General features: G+C 43.8%; 1 protein-coding gene across 1 annotated transcript in view; it reads left to right on the top strand.

Moving 5' to 3' along the window:
* The window catches only part of anp32a (acidic nuclear phosphoprotein 32 family member A), a 35,572-nt gene extending 15,904 nt beyond the window's left edge, over positions 1-19,668 (top strand). Inside the window, exons 2-7 of the mRNA XM_087981346.1 lie at positions 2,219-2,368; positions 3,642-3,764; positions 5,490-5,688; positions 10,986-11,128; positions 14,719-14,785; positions 18,315-19,668. Of these exons, the coding sequence (XP_087837472.1) occupies positions 2,219-2,368; positions 3,642-3,764; positions 5,490-5,688; positions 10,986-11,128; positions 14,719-14,785; positions 18,315-18,373 (741 nt within the window). The 3' untranslated portion in view covers positions 18,374-19,668. The remainder of the gene's footprint in view (positions 1-2,218; positions 2,369-3,641; positions 3,765-5,489; positions 5,689-10,985; positions 11,129-14,718; positions 14,786-18,314) is intronic.
* Positions 19,669-20,186: the final 518 nt, after the last annotated feature.

The raw sequence follows: 20,186 nt of genomic DNA, 5'->3' as shown, positions 1-20,186 counted from the left end.
AAGGTGCAGAAGAGATTTAGGGTGTTGCCTGGGCTGGAGAGTTTTGGTTATGCAGAGATTGGACAGACTGGGGTGGCTTTCCCTGGAGCAGAGAATGCTGAGGGGTGGGGGAGGGTCATAATTTTAAACATTTCATAGTGGGGGGAGAGGACATTGGCAAGAATAGGCTTTTGCCTCTGTTGAAGGGATCAGTGACCAGGGCATAGATTTAGGTAAGGGATAGGGAGTTTAAAGGGGATGTGAGAAAACAGTTTAGTCGCTATCTTGCCTGTAAAATCAGTAGAGTCAGCCACACTCCATAATGTTGAAGAATGATTGGCCGTGCACTTACAGTGCCAAGGCTTTGGGGCTAAGTGCTGGAAAATGGGACTGGGACAATTTAGATCTAAGGAAAGGTCACTCAACCCAAAATGAGTAACTCTGATTTCTCTTCACAGATGCTGCCAGACCCACTGAGCTTTTACAGCAGTTTCAGTTTTTCTTTAGAATAATTAGGTTGTTTTTGATTTGGCACAGTTTTGATGGGCGAAAGGGTGGTTCTGTGCTGTAGACTTCTAACTGGCAGTTTTGGATTATCCAGGATATATAAATCACATTGATCTCACTACAAACATTTAAGTTCCATTTTCAGTTTAAAAATGGTGTACCTTCAACTTGCATGTCAAGAGAATTCAATAAGGAGCAGTGGCAAATGGATTATCAGAAATTCTATTCTGTGTAGGTCCCAAAGTTGGTAAAAGCACCCACCCCAAAATCAGGAAATAATTAATTCACAAAAGTGATTTAAAGATTTCATTTGCAGTACTCTATGATGAAAGCAAAGTAGTGCAGATGCTAAAATCTGAAATGGAGAGCGGGCAGGTTGGGCAGCATCTGTGGAGAAAGGACTGCGTCAATACTCCATGTCAATACAAGTCCTCTTTGCAACCTGAAGAGTTCACACTGGTCCATACTTGCCCTTTCGCTGTCTCTCTGAGCTGCTAGGCCAGCTGAGCTGCTCCACTTTTTTCCACCCTGGAGGAAAAGTATTGGCATAAAATTGACATGCTTCATGTACTGCAGGAAGCCAAATCTCTGTCTGAGGATCTGCCGCGTTCATACTCAGCCAAGGAAGAATTTTTTTTGAATATCTTGAATGTTTTCTATCTTGTCGTCATCAGCTTGTAGTTCACTGCTGGGCGCTTTGACCATTTTGAACTGCCTAGGATTATGAATAGTAGGCAACATTTCTCTTTCTTCCCCCCCCCCCCCCGTGCGCACAATCAAGAATTTGGTGACAAACTCTCTCTGGGTTTGGCTGGCTACCTTGGACAGCAGTCCATGTAGTTCCTTCAATAACAGAATTGCAAACTTCATCTGCTTACTACTTCTGTGTAAACTATGATACTCCTTTTTTTAAATAAGAGAAGGATGTCTATTTAAACTTATGACTGAATCTGATGGAAGTTTCCATTACTGAACCCACAGTGGCAAACGGTCAGGAAAAGGGAACCGCACTGGTGAAGAAAGAAGCTGCTGAAAGTATTTTGTTCTCTTCAATTAATTTGTGGGACAATATTCTCCTTGTCATGTACCAGTGTGTGTCTGGAGTAGGTGGGGATTTGAACCCAGATCTTCTGGCCCAAAGTAAGGGACACTACTGTTGCACCACAAAAGCCCTTGTCCTTTTATCTCCTTACGTTTCTTCCTTACCTTGCACTGCTGTTGTGCTGAGGTTGTAACACCTAGAAACTATAATTATGCAGGGAAAACCATGTAATTGAGCCAGCTGGCTTGCTCCACTTGACATCTGCTTGATTCCACGATGTATACGGTATTACTGGATAGTACCAGATTCTAACTAATCTCTCTCCCCTCTACATTAGTTGGTTCTGGTTTGAGCAAATTATTTTTAAAATTGTACAACAAAGTTACAGATCAGCTATCTTGTGCAGCTCAGAATGGCATTAGTTACCAGCTGCCTGGAATATTGATGACTTCAACTGTGTTTGTGCTCAATGTTTTGCAAACAGGTTACAGGAAGTCCGCAAGATCTGTAGGGTCAAAGAGAAGTGCAAATTTCTGTTGACTTGAAACGTGGGGGCATGTAAAGGGCCACTTCTCTAACCTCAAAGCGTCTTGTGCTGTTCTATCTGAGCATTTGTCAGTAAAATACCTGCTAAAGTCTTTCCTTCTAGGAACTAGAGTTTTTAGTTGAATTCTGCTTCTGTCTTCCCAGGTGAAAGAACTCGTGCTTGACAACTGTCGCTCGAATGAAGGCAAAATTGAGGGCCTGTCAGATGAGTTTGAAGAATTGGAATTTCTTAGCACAATCAACGTAGGCTTATTGTCCGTCGCGAACCTACCAAAGTTAAACAAGCTAAAGAAGGTGGGTAAAAGCCTTCTGGCTGCTTTGATATCTTCTATCTTTATGAATGGCATCATACCTGGCACACCCCAGGGTGATATATTATTGGATGGGTTTTCTTAAAGACTGACACCTGAGACTGTTTGATCACTAAACGTGACCCGTGCCCAATTGATCATTAGATGTGTACGTGGGTAGCCCTGCTAGTCAGTATCCCTGGAGCAGATGTGCGATTCCACTGGTGAAAGTGCGCTGGTTTGCTTGGTTTAAACTTGAACACCGCTGGTTTTTAATCCTCATTTCCAGCAGTCTCTATAACTCATTAAATACTAAATTCAAAGGTGTCTAGCATTCCCCAGTTTGTTTTGTTCTTTTGAAGGTGGGTGTTTTTATTTACCTGTCCATTGTTGTCCTTGAAGGTGCTGGCACGCTGCCTTCCTGAACCGCTGCAGTGCATCTTGTCGATGGTACACACTGCTTGTACTGAGTGTCGGTGGTGGACGGAGTGTTTGTGGATATGGTGCCAATCGAGTGGGCTGTTTTGTCCTGGATGGGGTCACGTTTCTTGTGTTGGGGCTGCACCCATCCAGACAAGTCGGGAGTATTCCATCGCACTTCTACCTTGTAGATGGTAGAATCTTTACTGTTGATCCTGTTTCTCACCCTTCGTACGTCAGTCATGTTAAAGTCTCCATGTTAGGGCTGTGCACTCTGATTTTTGAGATGATGGTTTAACCTGAGTGTTACTATGCCACAGTTCAGGGAGATGTTGAGAAGGAGAATTCTTCATGTTGACCTCAGGAATTGAAACCACGCTGTTGGTGTCACGCTGCATCACAATCCAGCCAACTGAGCAGCTGTGCACATACAGTAGAACATGTTTTTTCCATATTTCCATGAACGTTGTGTTACCAAAGATGTTGTTACTTGCAGATATCAAGAATAGCTAAACTGCTCTATCAGATTTGCTTCTTGTGTACATGGCTAGTCTTGATTTTTATCTTTCTCAATCTCAATCTCCCTATGGTCTGGAACTCTGGTGGCGATAGGTTAAAGCTTTTGTGTTAATTCTGGAGTGCCATGCCAGGATATAATTGATACCATTCGGAGATTCCCGTTTTCCAATGTGCAAGAGAGGTCCAGGATCAAATGTGTAGACGTAGTGTTGAAATGGAATGCCCTTGATGGACTGGACTGAATACACCTCTCCTCCCTTACTCCCTGATTTTGGTTAAAGTACCGATTTCCCCCAGTTTGTTAGGGCTAACTCTGCGTGTTTAATGTTTGCATATAGCTCGAGCTAAGCGATAACAGAATCTCAGGCGGACTAGAAGTTTTGGCAGAAAAATGTCCGAACCTCACACATCTCAACCTCAGCGGCAACAAAATCAAAGATCTCAGCACAATAGAACCTCTGGTGAGTATCCTGCTCCAAGTTTCCAACTGATTTAGAGCTGAAACCTCCATTGTATTCACACACCCATTTACGGTGGGCTGTAGCTATTGATCTGTAAAACTATAAATACTATTGTCACAAACTTGTCAGATTTCTGGTTCTCAATATATTTTAATTCTCACTGGATGTTTCTCCTTTTGATTCATAAATCCCCTTGGGTTATCTAACTGGTAGGGTGAGCTTTTTTTTTAAGAAAGCTGATTTTTATGATTAAGGTAACAGCGCAAAACATTACAGATGAAGACTGTTATAAAGAAACCTATTACAAACATTCAGCTGGTCTTGCAGCATTTGTGAAGAGAGGAACAGTCAATATTTTTGGGGTCTGCATGACTCTTTCAGAAGTCACTTCCCTCTCCATAGTTGCTGCCGGACCTTGAGTTCCTTCAGCATTTTTTGTTTTTATCATTTTTTTTTAGAAAGAGTACCAACCTCCTTTTTTTTTTGTTGTTGTTCTTGTTAAAATCTCTTCTTCAACAAAACAGACTGCATGTTTAGATTAACACTTCTTCCAAAATTAATGTCCTGGAGTTTCAAATTTATAAAATTTGTAGAAGTCTGCTTTGAAAACAGTGCAGCGTTAATAACCATATGTAATGGTTTACTTATGAATGTACAAATTAGGAACAGATATAGGCCATTCGGTCCTTCAAACCTTTTCTGTCGGTCGGTAACAGCGTGGCTGACTAGTTTGTGGTCAGTATTCCGTATTCCATTTTGCCCCTGATAGCCCTTCCATTAGGCAAGGGAATCGTAGAATCTCCACAGTTTGGGCGCAGACCATTTTACCCAACGAGTCCACACTGTCCCTCTGAAAAGCATCCCACCCAGGCCCACCACAGTAAGCTATCAGTATAATTATGTGTTTACCATGGCCCCTCCACCTGACCTGCACATCTTTGACTGTGGGAGGAAACCGGAGCACCTGGAGGAAACCCACACAGACGCGGAGAGACTGTGCAAACGCTACACAGTCGCCCAAGGCTGGAGTCAAACCCAGGTCCCTGCCTCCTGAGGCAGCAGCGCTAACCACTTCGCCTTCCCAGAATCAATCTACATCTGCCTTAAAGATATTCAGTGACTCTTTTCCACTGCCTTCTGAAGCAGATGATTTCAATATCGCGCAACCTTTTTAGGGAGGAAAACTATTTCCTCCCCTCTGTCCTAAATGAGTAACCCCAGGCTTATTTTTGTTAATTGAAACTTTTCTAAGTTGGTGTCCTCCTGCAGAGTTGACTCCATATTCCTTGGAGCTTGCTGTTAACTGGTGGCACCAGCATGTAGCTCAAAGAGCAAGCTGTTGGAGGGAAAGATCAGTTAAGACTGGGGTTCACGCATGTCATGGGATCAGAAGTAGGACATTGGGTCTATTATCCTTGTGCTGGCTCACTGAGTGAGCTAACCATTTGGGTTTGGTGACCTGCAAATTGGTCCATGTTGAGATTATTTCAGTCAGTAGTTTGATCATTTGTTTAGGATTGTGTCATTTGAACCACTCAAGAATTTGGAAGGAAATTTTCATGGGGTCCATGAAGCAGTTTTTCAAACTAACTTTTAACACTGGCTGCCTTACTATTTGAAGGATTTGAACTGTGTGTCTTGTGATCCAGATTCAAACCTAAGCTTTCGTGGGCTTTCTTCCTTTATCCTCTCCCTTTCCTGCCCTCCCCTTTTTGTAACTTACAGAAAAAATTGGATAACCTGAGAAGTCTAGACCTTTTCAATTGTGAGGTGACAAACCTCAACGATTACAGAGAAAACGTCTTCAAGTTTCTCCCGCAACTGACGTACCTAGATGGATACGATCGTGAAGATAAGGAGGCACCGGACTCGGACACTGAAGCGTATGCGGAGGGTGTAGATGACGACGATGATGAGGAAGACGGTACCTCCCAAGATTTCTGTGATTTTAAACTCCTTTCTTCCTTGTTCAGTGTGTTGCTGTGACCTGTCCCCAGTTGTTTTTTCCGCTGAAGGAATTGGCTTGTAATTGGGTGTGACTCCATACCCACCATTGACGGACCGTTTGGAGCAAAGAGGGAAACAGGAAACCTCTATCTGTCCTGTCCAATATCTGATTGTTTGTTTCTCTCTCGCCCACCCAACAGTACCATTGTCGTTGCCCTCCTGTAAGAAGGATATTACTAAATTGGAGAGGGTGCAGGAAAGACTTGTATGGGTATTGCTGGAACTGGAAGGTTTGAGTCATTAGGAGAGGCTGGGACTTTATTTTTCCCTGGAGTGTCGGAGGTTGAGGGTTGACCTTTCAGAAGCTGCTAAAGTCATTAGGGGCATAGGTAGGGTGAATAGTAGAAACCTTTTCCTTGGGGTTGGGGAGTTCAAAACTAGAGAGCAGAACTTTAAAATGAGAGGTGAAAGATTTAAAAGAGACTTGAGGGTCAACTTATACAGAGGATGGTTTGTGTATGGAATGAACTGCCAGAAGTAGTAGATGCAGGAACAGATACAACATTCCAAAGACATTTGTGCAGGTATACGAATAGGGACGGTTTAGAGGGATGTGAACCAAAAGCAGGCAAATGGGATTAGTTTAGTTTGGAAAACTTTATTGCTGTGGATAGTTTGGACTATCCATTCATTGCCACAGAAGCTGGTGGAGACCAGGTCATTGAGTATGTTTCAGACTGAGGCTCTTTAGTAACAAAGGTAATGGGAAGAATGGTGTTGAGAAACGTATCAGCTATGATTGAATGGCGGAGCAGACCTGATGGGCTGAATGGCTTAATTTCTGATGTTGTCTTATGACTGAAGGGTTTGATTCCATCCTCTGACTCTATATTTTAATCTAGGTGCAAAGGTCCCCTCTAACCCTGTAGGCCTTTAGAAAAGCTCCACACATCCAAAGTCCCCTTGAGCCTCTAAATGTTACTTCATATAAGGCTGGAATAGTTTGTGTGCACACACAACTTTGAGGACCAGAGCCTAATTTGCCAGAAATGCTCAGCATGTCTGGCAGCAACTGTGGAGAGAAATCGGCGTTAAATGTTTTGGATAGAGTGGCCCTTCCTTACCACTGGATCCGAAACATTAACTCTGAATTCTCTCTGCAGATGCTGCCTGACCTGCTGAGTTTTTCCAGCAGCTTTTGTTTTTGTTTCTGATTTAAAATGTTCGCAATTCTTTTGGGCTTTTGCTGTTTTTTTTTAACAGGAACTGTTCTTGCCCTGAACAAAAGGTGAGAAGAGCAAAGTTGAAGATGATCTCGACAGTGTAGTTAAACATAAATCAGTAAACATTGAAGGGCCTGTTTCCGCACTGTGTAGGGAATCTATTCTAATAATGTAGGGGAATGGGTTTGGGTGGGTTGCTCTTCAGGGGGTCAGTGTGGATTTGTTGGGCTGAAGGGCCTGTTTCCGCACTGTATGGAATCTAATCTTAAAAAAAAAACCCCAAGCAAACAACCAGTTTTGATTTCCATCCGATATGGAGGCTACCCTATTTTTGTTTAAATGTGGTGCATCAAACAAGCTCCATCCCAATAGCAAAGTGAAACTCTAATGGAGGAGCAAGAGGGGTTTAGTAATATCTCCCTAGACAGCAACATCAAGGAGCACATGGTTGCTATGTCTTCCAGCAACATCCTGTGTCCCGTTATGATGGAGATGGTGGGGGGGGGGGGTTGGCCTCCCCTCTGACCCCAGGGTTTCAGTATCCCATCCTGTTTCCACGGTAACCACTGAAAAATGGAACAAACCCTATTCACTGATTTGCTGCTCCTCTTGTCAGCTGAACATCCATAAGGTCAAACAGATGGCCCAAAGGTTTCAGCCTCTCTCTGGCCCAGTGCGTCTGGATGTCCTGTCAAGCATCTGCTGGCAACTTTTTTTTGTTTTTGTGTGGCTTTGTCAGCGTGAAAACTTGTAATTGGACTGACTGGATTCTGGAATCGATCCTTTGTTTTGGAAAAAAAAAAGACAATGTACAGCCCATTTATTTAATGCCTTTTGGGTAAAATAGCAAGTTGATACAGATCTATTTACACTGGAGAGGACTGCCTGTAATCTGTATCAGAGTCTGATGTTTTGCTTCAATGCTTTTTGAGGTTTTGATTTTGACTAGTAGTGCTCTGTGTTAATCTGCTTGACTACAGTTCCATTGTGTGCTATATGACTATCATTAGACCGGTTAGTGACTGGTTAATACATCAATCATTCTACAGTGTACCGTCAGACAAAATTAAATCTCTTCATATTACAGACAAGTACAGTTTGAATTCCCTCTTGTTGGGAAATTTTCAAATTTAAAACAATCTTGGGAATTGGATGGGGAAGAAAGTGAAAAGGGGTTGCACTGAGCAGGTGATTTTGTGTTTTCTGTTTGTGTAGCAATAATTAAGTTTATCGCAAGTTGCCTGTAAATCTCATTTAATACTTTCATAAATCCTAACCCCCCCCCCTTAGCTTATTGAACCAAACATGCAGTTTTAAAACATAGATGCTATGAAAGCTGCAAATATGTTTAAAGCTGCTGTAATTGCTCAGTTGTCTCCTGGGATCTGACGTTTAAGAAATCTGTTTATTGTTGCATCACTATCCTAGACCAAGCGACAGAGTTTGTCAAATAAACACACCCAGCTTTGGAGTGGTTACAGAAGCAGATTTTTTTTAAAGTATTTGTTGAGAAGCAGTACATTTTGTGTTCTCCCAAGTTGCTGAACTTCCAGCATCTAACAATATGTAAAAACGAATGAGCAGAGGTGTTAAGTTACACAGTTGCCTCTCCTGGGTTCTCCTTTTGTGTTAGTTGGTGTCTGGGGCTTAACCAGTGTTCCAACTGTACACACGACTGGGGAATCTTCACACCAACAAAATATATTTTTTTTCCTTGTTGCATCCAGCTGGCGAATTTTAGCCTTTTTTTTTGTGCAATGATTTGTTTTTGCTGAGAGGTGAACTTGTGTAGGGTCAGTCAGTGACCAGCTACAATATTCAAATCCCACAGTTGGACCACTTTGCGAGAAAAATGAATCGCTTGATGAGACTTGTTTCTCAGTTGTTTGTTCATTTGTAATCTCTGCTCGTTTAGAACTTGCGTTCTGTTGAGCTAAAATGGAAATGAAGTCTCGCAGGTCTTGTTCGAGCGTAGTCTGTTACCACTCCTCAATTGTGTACCAAAGGACAGAACTTGCCTCTCATCTGCATTGTTGGATTCCTGTCTGTGGGCCATTGCAGAGTCTGGGAGGAATCCTGTGGGTGTTAGACTGTCCCATTTGAGAGACATTCCCTGAGCTATAGGCTGGGCTCTTGCAAAAGTGTTGCTGGGGAGATGGTTTTGCAGCTGATTTATTTCACTCTGTCCAACTCTTGGAAAAAAGCCCTCAGCTATGTAAAACAACAGTTCGCTTTTTCGACTGACTGACTGACTTACAGGATGTAGTCCCCCTCTGGAAAGTCCAACATGTATTCCCTGTAGTCGGCTGCCCTTGTAGGTGGCGGTGTGCTGTGCCGGGAGCAGGTTCCAGGAGTTTGACAGTGACTGTGTTTCCCAGTCAGTGTGTGTGGCTTGAAGGGGAGCATGCAGGTTTCTCCCGTTCACCACCTCGTGCTGCATGCATGTTCCTGGTCCCTCCTGTTGAAGGAGGCTTGTCAAGTTGCTGCAGTGAATCTTATCAATGATGCAGGCCTGTCATTGAACTCTGTCCCACAAGCAGTGATATGGTGATTTGGAGAGTGCAGTCTGATAAGTGCCTAGTCTCCGGTCTTGTAATTTCAGACATTTTGTGGCAAGTCACTTGAGGGGAGAAATCTAGAACTGATAGAACATGGAGCACTACAGCGCAGTACAGGGCCTTAGGCCCTCAATGTTGTGCAGCCCTGTCATGTTAATCTGAAGCCCATCCCACCTACGCGGTTGTTTAATCTTCCCCATTAAAACTTGACTGACATGAGCTCAGCTCGAGATTTATTTGTCAATTTGGCTGTCCAGTTGAAACTTTTTTTGGGGAGGTGTCACGTTGGATGTTTCCAAATTGTGTTCTATTTATTTTCTGTCCACAATCTTTCCTAAATGAGGTAAGGGGGAGGAATGTGAGTCTGAGGAATGGTTTTGTTGTCTGGTTCAAGTGCAATGGGCTGAGGAATGACAGATGGAGTTTAATTTAGATAAATGTGAGGTGTTGGATTTTGGAGGGGCAAAGCAAGGCAGAACGTAATGGTAGGGCACTGGAGAGTGTTACTGAACAGAGACCTAGGGATACAGGTGCATGGTTTCTTGAAAATGGAGTCACAGAGCGATGAAGGTGGTGTGTGGCAGGCCTCATTGGTCAGTGCACTGAGTGTACAGGAGGTGGGATGTCATGTCGCAGCTGCACAGGACATTGGTTAGGTCACTTTTGGAACACTGCATTCAGTTCTGGTCTCCCTGCTATCGGCAAGATGTGTTCAACTTTTGAAAGGCTTCAGAAAAGATTTCCAAGGATGTTGCAGTCATTGGAGAGTTTGAGCTATAGGGGGAAGCTGAATAGGCTGGGGATTTTTTTTCTCTCTGGAGCATCGGAGGCTGATGGGTGACCTTTTGAGAGGTTTATAAAATTCACGAGGCCAAGGTCTTTTCTCCTGGGGTCGAGGTGTCCAAAATCAGAGTGCATAGGTTTAGGGTGAGAGGGGAAAGATTTTAAAAGGGGCCTAAGGGGTGGCAACTTAACACAGAGGGTGGTACGTGTATGGAATGGGCTGCCAGAGGAAGTGTGGGGGCTGGTACAATTACAACACTTAAAAGGCATCTGAATGGGTATATGAATAGGAAGGGTTTGGAGGGATATGCTGGCAAATGGACTAAATTAGGTTAAGATATCTGGTCGGCATGGACAAGTTTGACCGATGCTGTATCACTCTGCTGTATGATGTGATTACGGATAGATTTTGAAATCTGCCTTCTGTGTGGACTCACTTGACCATAATCATTATCAATAATTCATTCTGACACAGTGAAGTCTGCAGAACCAGATGCTTGACCCAGTTTTGAGAATTTACGACAGGGTCCCAATTCTCAGTGTCACAGTCGTGACCAATTAGATCATGTGCATAATTTCCCACATTCTAGAAACATTTAGAATATCATAATCTCCATTGTGGATGTATTGTCTTACTTAGAAATTATTGTGTTCCTTTTATGTGTTGCATTTAATTGAATTCCTTTTTTTTCATGTTTTAAAATGTCCAGAAGTTGACGAAGTGGAAGATTATGATGAGGCAGTTCAGTGTGAAGAGGATGAAGATGAAGAAGGGGAGGAGGAAGAGGAAGATGAGGATGAAGAGGAGGAGGATGGGGAAGAGGAGGAAGAGGCGCTCAGTGTAGAGGAAGAGGTATGGTTTGGTTCGAAGAAACCCTGGCAATTGCGTGGCATCAGTGTTTGAGGAATTACCACATCAGTATCTCTCACCTTAAAGGCTCTTTTTGGGATGTAGTTAAGGCGCTATGTAAATGCACTGTCCTGCTTCGGTTTGGATTGGATTGCGTTCATTTTCTGGTTGAGGTGCAATGTTGGGCAAATACAATCCGGTCGGGTTGGGTCACGAATCTGACCAAAGCAAGACCTTGTTTAATCCACCCAAGTCACCTGTCTGTGATGGCAGACCCTCGATACCTGCTGTATTCATCAATGCGCCTGACGTTGTCAGCTTTCAGTGCAGTACCGAGGGAAGGCTGCACTGTTGGATGGAACTTCTTCAGCCTGAGCTGACGTTTGTCCCCTAGGGTCGATTTAAAGTGTGGAGCTGGGAAAAGCGCAGCAGGTCACACAGCATCAGAGGAGCAGGAGAGTTGATGTTTCACGCTGGGATCTTTCATCACATCGACTCTCCTGATCCTCTGCTGTTTGACCTGCTGTGGTTTTTCCAACTCCACACTTCATTTTGTAGATCTGGCAGTCCTCGCTATCTCCAGTCTATCCCCTAGAGTAAATGTAAAAGAAATCCACAGAACAGGGAAGTTTATGCCACTTCTTTGGCAGATAATCCTCAATCTCTATCACTACTGTTTTTTTAAATTTTATTTCATTACTGCTTTGTGGGAGATTGTGTCCAAGTTAGCCAACAAACTGTACTTCGAAAGTACTTCATTGGGTGTAAAATGCTAAGATGATTTCATGAAAGGAGCTATATAAATGCAGGTTATAACTTTATGCATCTTGAGACTTGGAGCAATTTGATAGACAGTAAAGTAATCTTTGACGCTAACTGACTTCTTGAGCTGCAGTGTTCTGCCTTTGTACAGGCTCAGTCCTGATGAATTTCCTTTTAAAAGTAGCTTGTGCCCTAACAGGAAGCTTTACTTGTGTACTCTCGCCAACCCATTGTCCCCTTGATCATCAATGGTCATGCCTGGACTCTCTGACTCCTTTTCATCTCTCTCACTTGGCCTCCGATGTCTCCTCTTTCTCCCTCCCCATGCAGCCTGCTCCCCCTCAAATATTCTCTCAGATTCATAATTTTTTTTTTCTCTGCCTTTCCATCACTCTTTTTTTTATATTTTCCCAAATTCTGTGACATAACTTGGAAGGGATAAAACTATTAAGTTATTTCACACAATTTAGGAAATATTGCCTTGTATGATCATTTTACGTACTAAATCCCTGTGCCCCCAGTTCCCAGATTTCGTGGGGATGTTTTGGCTACACGTTTTTCAGGGCGGCCATGATTGTTTATACCAGTTGGCCAACCATGAATTATCCCAGGATGTAATCTGAAAGTTGATGTCACAGTACTGAGTGTAGATTCTCTGAGGGAGGGCACTTTGGAAAGACAAGCAATATATACATTATTCTTCTTTTTAATAAAAAAATACTTTTACTAAAAGCTCAAGACAAGGAGCTACGCAGCTTGGTGCAATAGATGGCATTCCTTTCAGCCCACAGGCAAATCTGAAACCTCGGCTTGAAGAACGCACTCGTTCTGAGCTGCTGAAACTTAATTCCATGACTACCTGTATTTACATAGCATTTTTAACACTAAAGTGCCCCAATTAGCATGAAGGAGTGAGATCAAACAAAGTTTGGCACGGAGCCATGTGAGCTGACACTGGGGGGAAATATCCTAGAGGTGAAAAGGTTGAAGCAGTCAGTTAAGGAGAGGAGGGGGGGGAGAGAGAGAGAGGCACATTTAGACAGATGAAGGCATAGCCAGCATTGAGCTATGATTATTTGTGATGTACAAGAGGACCAGGTTTCATGGAGCACAGACTTGGTTCTTTGAGGGGAGGCCTGACTACTATGGCCAGCAAAGTGCATCCACTGGATTAAATCTAAAACTGTCATTGAGACTGTGTCTGTCTGTAGTTACCATGACAGCATTGGGCTTCTTTCTAGAAGCTCATAAAGAGACGTTCTGGAATGGAGAATTCTGATCCTCCACTGGCTTTGTGTATGCTTGAGTGGTTGTAAAAGTGCTTGGGGTGAAAGATATAGTTTGTTATAAAGGCTCCGCTTTTCCTAAGCAGTTTGTTTACTATATTGCTATGCTGGAGAAAGTGATTCAACTCTCATTGGGAATAGACCGACAATTTGTAAGAGAGTGGAAATTGTTCTTTGGTGCTATGTAAATATGGCTCTTAGTTTTCAAACTAAGGAGAAAGAATGGTGGTTCAAAAAGCATAGCTTCCCTAGATGAAGACATGCATTTTTCTGAAGTCTACAAATGTTTTCAATACTTTGAATATGTTGAATCACTTTTAAAAGCGCGCATTGCTGTATTCCTGATGAAGGTCTTTTGCCCGAAACGTCAATTTTTCCTGCTCCTCGGATGCTGCCTGAACTGCTGTGCTTTTCCAGCACACTCTAATCCAGTATAGAATCTGCAGCATAGACAAAGGCCCTTGGAGTCTATACCAGTGAGAAACACCCACCTAACTATTCTAATCCCATTTTCCAGCACTTGTCCCATAGCCTTGAATGCTACGCACCGCAGGTATGCACCTAAAATATTACAAAAGTATTGAAGGTTTTTGCCTCTACTACCCTGACTAGGCAGAGTGTTCCAGATTCCCACCATTCTCTGGGTGAAAAATCTTGCTCCGGCATCTCCTCTTAAACCTGCTCCTGGTCATTGATTCCTCTTCCAAGGGTAAAAGGTTCCTTTCTGTGCTGGGACTGAGGGCAGCCATTTTGTGCACAGCAGTGAGGAATCGCCATTTTGGGTGAACATGTTGATGATCCTAGGATCCCTTTTTTACACTCCGTTATACTCCTCCGTTAGAATCCGGTCCAAAGGGGAGAACCTCTCCGGCAGTGCAGTGCATACTTTGGACTGGGTGACCATTGGCTGTGCCTTCCATTGCTTACGCCTTCAAGCTTGGAACTCCTCCTTCCCCCCCCCCCCCCCCCCCCTGAATTTCTCTACTGATTTGAGGGGCATAGAGAAGGTGAATAGCAGTGGTCTTTTCTCCAGGGTGGAGGAGTTCAAAACCAGGGGGCATGTTTTTAAGGCGAGAGAAGAGTGATTTGAAAAGGACATGAGGGACAATTTTTTTTTTTTTAAAACGTGGTTCGTATGTGGAATGAACAAGGACACAGCCTAAATCCAGGCAGGTGGGACATTTTAGTTTGGGAACATGGTCAGCATGGGCTGGTTGGACCAAAGGGTCTGTTTGTATACTGTGTGACTCTTTGTTCCTCCCTTGAGCTGGTCCTTTACAACGGAGTTTCTTCACAATTTGCTGTTCTGAGTATCTCACTCATGTTTGCCACATTTTGTTTGACAGCATTACTGTGAGGCACCTCCGTCGATGTGCTTTGTGTTGCCTAACAGAAATGCATTGTACTGCTTTTTCACCCAGGAATGAGCCTCTGTGTCTCAGCCTTGTTACAGGCAAGAATGTTGCCAATTTCTGGTCAGTTTGAGCAGCATATTCTATGGTCTGTTGTTGCCAATTGACAAGAGGGTTATCTTCCTCTTTATAGGAGGAAGAGGAGGAGGATTTCAACGATGGAGAATTAGACGAGGAGGAGGAGGAGGATGAACAAACAGGTAAGTATCAGGAACTCCTGCTCTGTGTCCTCTGGTTGAGTGTTCCTCAATGCTATGAGGTGTTTTTCCTGATCCATATATTCTAATACTAAGATATACACACTGGTAATGTACTGAACCAGCTTGGGTATCTCCCCTCGTGGTTTTAAAGTAGATTGAGGCATCGTTGATTTTAAAATCAACAAAGGAGCTCATGGTAGTTTAATCTGTGCAGCTAGTTTTACAGTCACTTTATTACACGTGAATCTGACTCCATAACAGGATCGCAATTCATGGTTTTGTCAGACCTTCACATCTAAAGACTTGGTATTATTTACAGGAGGACTCTTGGGGGAGCTGACTGGGTAGGTGTGAAAAAGCTGTTTCTTGTGGCAGCATCTAGGACATCATCTCTGAATAAGAGATTTCTTGCACGTTTTAAGACAACTGAGTCAGATGTGCAGTACGGAAACAGAACCTTTGGTCCAACTTGTCCATGTTGACCAGATATCCTAAATTTAATCCAGTGCCATTTGGTCCATATCCCTCTACACCCTATTCATATACCCATCCAGATGCCTTTTTAAACGTTGTTCGTGTACCAGCCTCCTCCACCACCTCTGGAATCTCATTGCATACACTTACCACTTTCTGCATGAAAAAGTTGCCCCTTAGGTCCCTTTTTTAAATCTTTATCCTCTTGGCTTAAAGGTACGCCCTCTAATTTTGGACTCCTGGGGAAAACATATTGGCTTTTCACCCTATCCATGTCCCTCATGATTTTATAAAATCCTGTAAGGTCACCCCTCAACCTCCTGATGCTCCAGGAAAAATAGCCCCAGCCTGCTCTTCAACTCCCTGGAGTTCAAACCCTCCAATCCTGGCAAATCTCCTCTCCCAGAGGATGGTATATCTGAAATTCTTGACCACACAGGGCTGTCGTTTAAATATATTGAAAGCTGAGAGAGAGACCTCCTAATCATAAAGGGAATCTCGGCGTTATGGGGAAAAGAACGGGAGTTGAGGATAGTCGAGATGAACCAGAATCTTGTTGAATGGTGAAGGTGGGCCTTGAGTTTGAACCTTGAGCTCCGAGCTCAGTGATAGGATATTACCACTGTACCACAAGATCCCTGTCTCCTTCTTGGACTCTTAGATTTTGACTGATTAAAGGAATCAAATATTCAATGACCCTGCTTCCACTGCTGTCTGGAAAAGTGTCCTGTGTACTAACCACCCTCCTGAGGTTGAGGGTGGAGGAAAGAGCCTCCTCTCCCATTTTAAATGGAAGAACCTGTATTTTTAAACTCTGTAGTCCTAGTTTTAGTGTCCCCCACCAGGGGGAGCGACCTGTCCGTATCTGTTTCTGGATTAGTGGTGCTGGAAGAGTGGGATGTCGAAGAGATGCGTTGGAGGGCATCTTTAACCACGTGAAAATGGAAATTGCGGTCTCTAAAGAAGGAGGCCATCTGGTGTGTTCTGTGGTGGAACTGGTCCTCCTGGGAGCAGATACGGCAGAGGCGGAGGAATTGGGAATACGGGATGGCATTTTTGCAAGAGGTAGGGTGGGAAGAGGTGTAATCCAGGTAGCTGTGGGAGTCGGTGGGTTTGTAAAAAATGTCAGTGTCAAGTCGGTCGTCATTAATGGAGATGGAGAGGTGTCAGAGATGGTCCAGGTAAATTTAAGGTCAGGGTGGAATGTGTTGAAGTTGATGAATTGCTCAACCTCCTCGCGGGAGCACGAGGTGGCGCCAGTGCAGTCATCAATGTAGCGGAGGAAGAGGTGGGGAGTGGTGCCGGTGTAATTACGGGAGATCAACTGCTCTACGTAGCCAACAAAGAGACAGGCATAGCTGGGGCCCATACGTGTGCCCATGGCTACCCCTTTGGTCTGGAGGAAGTGGGAGGATTCAAAGGAGAAATTAAGGGTGAGGACCAGTTCGGCCAAACGAATGAGAGTGTCGGTGGAAGGGTACTGTTGGGGACGTCTGGAGAGGAAAAAACGGAGGGCTTGGAGGCCCTGGTCATGGCGGATGGAGGTGTAGAGGGATTGGATATCCATGGTGAAGATGAGGCGTTGGGGGCCGGGGAAACGGAAGTCTCGGAGGAGGTGGAGGGCGTGGGTGGTGTCTCGAACGTATGTGGGGAGTTCCTGGACTAGGGGGGATAGGACAGTGTCGAGGTAGGTAGAGATGAGTTCAGTGGGGCAGGAGCATGCTGAGACAATGGGTCGGCCAGGGTGGTCAGGCTTGTGGATCTTGGGAAGGAGGTAGAACCGGGCAGTGCGGGGTTCCCGGACTGAGTTTGGAAGCTGTGCGTGGGAGATGGATGCTGCCTGAACTGCTGTGCTCTTCCAGCACCACTAATCCAGAATCTGGCTTCCAGCATCTGCAGTCATTGTTTTTACCTTGTCCGTATCTGTTACCAAGTCCTTCAAGACCTTGCATCTTTCAATAAGATTGTATCTCACTCATCCAAACTCCAATGGGGAATGGGACCAATGAGCTTAACCTGTCATCATGGAGGAGACTTCTTCATTCCAGGAATCAGACACTGAGTGAGCATTTTCTCTGCACTGATTCCAATGCAGTTGTGTCCTTCTGTCAAGCAGATCAATGCTAACTGAAAAATCTACCGTGGTCAGTCTGTCACAACCATACAGGCCAAAGGGTCACATGTTCTCCAGTTGAACTATTACTCACACCCCCTCACTGTTGACCTTTTCCGGCATTGAGTTTCCTGAAGTGTTTTCTTGACTGAAGTGGCCTGTGATGTCGAAGCAGTTGTTCAAGGCACTAGACAAACCAAAGTATGAACTACCAAAAGAGGTGGAGGCTGGTACAATAATATTTCAAAGGCTTCTGAATGCGTATGTGAATCGGAAGGATTTAGAGGGATGTGGGCCAAATGGGGCTAAGTCAGAGTCATAGAGATGTACAGCATGGAAACAGACCCTTTGGTCCAACCTGTCTCTGCTGACTAGATATCCCAACCCAATCTAGTCCCACCTGCCAGCACCAGGCCCATATTCCCTCCAAACCCTTCCTATTCATACCCATCCAAATGTCTTTTAAATGTTGCAATTGTACCAGCCTCCACTAATTTCTCTAGCAGCTCATTCCATACACGTACCACCCTGTGTGTGAAAAAGATGCCCCTTAGGTCTCTTTTGTATCTTTCCCCTCTCATCCTAGTTGGGATGTCTGGTCGGCATGGATGAGTTGGACCAAAGCATCTCTTTCCATACTGTATGTCTCTGAACATGTTTTGAACTTGAACCAGATACCTCAGAGGCCAAGGGTGGTAAGGATTGAGAGCACCCAAAGGTCCCTTTGAATAAAATCGTTCATTTCCCCTGGGTTGCCTCCAGATACATAACGGAGCCTGTGTCCTCTCGAGAAAACAACTGATTGGAGGGAGACTAACTAACTGTCTGTCACCTGAATGGGATGTGGATTCAAGAGGTAATCCTGAAAAGGAAGTGGGATATATGTGAAAGACTTTGTTCCTGATCTCTCCTCCTTCCTTCCCCTATTCTCCCCTCAAATAGGGATCAAAGGACAGAAGAGGAAACGAGATCCTGAGGATGAAGGCGAAGAAGATGACTAAATTTTGGATGTTAACCTACTGTGATTTTGTTTTTATCTTTTTTTTTCGCTCCCTCCCTCCCCCACCCCACCCCAAATTCCCTCCTGCCCCAATGTTGCTGTGGGAATGATGAGCTGGAGGAAAACTCCTGTTACTGCTGCTCAGGGATGTTTAATTTTTATTTTTATTTTCGTTGATGTTTGGTATTGGTGAGTTTGGATGAGTTACAAGTATGGGCAAGGCCCAACATTGAGTCATATTGTCTCTTTTTTTTAAACAAAAACTGCAATGATTTTGGGTGGGTGGAGCAGCCATTAAAAATTCATATCCGACATCATTGCCACAGCAACATGTACCAAATGGCACATTTGAAATGCAACAACAGAAGAGGGGGTGTGTGTGTGTATTTACTGTGCTGTAAATGGCTGCCACTTTTGGAAGTGAAGCTGATTTAATTTTCTCCCTTTTTTGTGAAATGCCTCCTTCCTCCCCATCACTCTGTTTCCCATCTTGTTTCTCTCCCCTGCCCCCAGAATCCTTCTCTCAGACCCCATTGGTGTGAATCCATGTTTTTTTTTCTAAATGGTGACCAAATATCATTCATCTTGCCCACATCCCATGTCCTACACACCCATATTCCTCATCTTGTCGCTCCCCTCCACCCCCCCCCATTCCCCATCCTGTCTTTCCTCTTTCTCAGCACCATTCCCCATCATGTCACTCCTCTCCAACCCAGTTCCCCGGTCCTGTCCCTGCTTTCCCTACTCACACCCAGTTTCCCATCCTAACCTACAGCTTGCCTTCTGAAAATGGCACCCATTTGAGTTATAGTCCTAATCAATGATTGGTAGTGTAATACAGTTGTAATAAACAAAAATTACATTTGAAACTCTGTAACCCAGCAACTGTGTACTATTTTTTTTTTGGGTCTGTAAAATATAACCTGATACCATAAAGGAGGATTTATTTCCTCCTTGAGCTGTACACTTTGACTTTTTTTACCAGCCTCATTATGCAGAAGAATAAATCTAGCACGTAGTGTTGAATGGGCATGTTTTCATACATTCGAGGGCATCTTACTAATACAGAATTGTATTTTCTTATCTTGGTGAAGTCAGTAAAATTGACTTGGGGTGGGAAAAATGCCTAGTGAATGTACAGAGTTTTACTTTCATATTTGGGGTGACTGTATTCCTAGTCAATATTTCATCTGTACAAAAGATCACCACAGTTTTTTCTCAGCAAAGCCAAACCTTTAGTTTTGTGTCTGTTTTTTGTCATTCAACAGTTTCAATAAATCCTTTTTTTATATACAATTTTTGTGACTTCTTTTGAATACTAGGGCTGCCATCACCAAAGGCTAGATTTCAACTTTCTCCTCCAAGGTTCAAGTGTTCAGAGACCAAAATTGTGTGGGTAGGGTGTGGTTTTTTTTTGTTTAAAAACAGCAATTTGGAATGTATGGTCCTAACTGGGCTCGAAGTGAGTTCAACAGGTAACACCAAAAGGGAAGTGGGATAAATGCTGGAAGTTGGACTAAAAATGAAGGATAATGGGCAGAGCTTGGGAAGGGTAAACAGTGTCTGTGGATGATTGGAAGAGCCCCCCCCCCCCCAATAGATGTACAATGGACAGAATGCCCTCCTTTTATATTGCATGCTTGAGATATTGCACTAATGACCTCTTTCCAACATCAGGAACACCGCGTAGCCTGAGTGATGTTGGTAAATATGGAAACGTTCTATTACTTTCAATCTGAGTTAGATGTGAGTGACAAATTCTTCATCCAACACCTTACGCTTAGCCATCCTCAATCTCATCTGCCGCACTAAGT

This window comes from Chiloscyllium plagiosum, unplaced genomic scaffold, assembly GCF_037043375.1.
Source record: "Chiloscyllium plagiosum isolate Xiang-an unplaced genomic scaffold, Cpla_swu_hap1 HiC_scaffold_39, whole genome shotgun sequence".
NCBI classification, from domain to species: domain Eukaryota; kingdom Metazoa; phylum Chordata; class Chondrichthyes; order Orectolobiformes; family Hemiscylliidae; genus Chiloscyllium; species Chiloscyllium plagiosum.
This window is presented reverse-complemented; position numbering and strand designations above follow the sequence as displayed.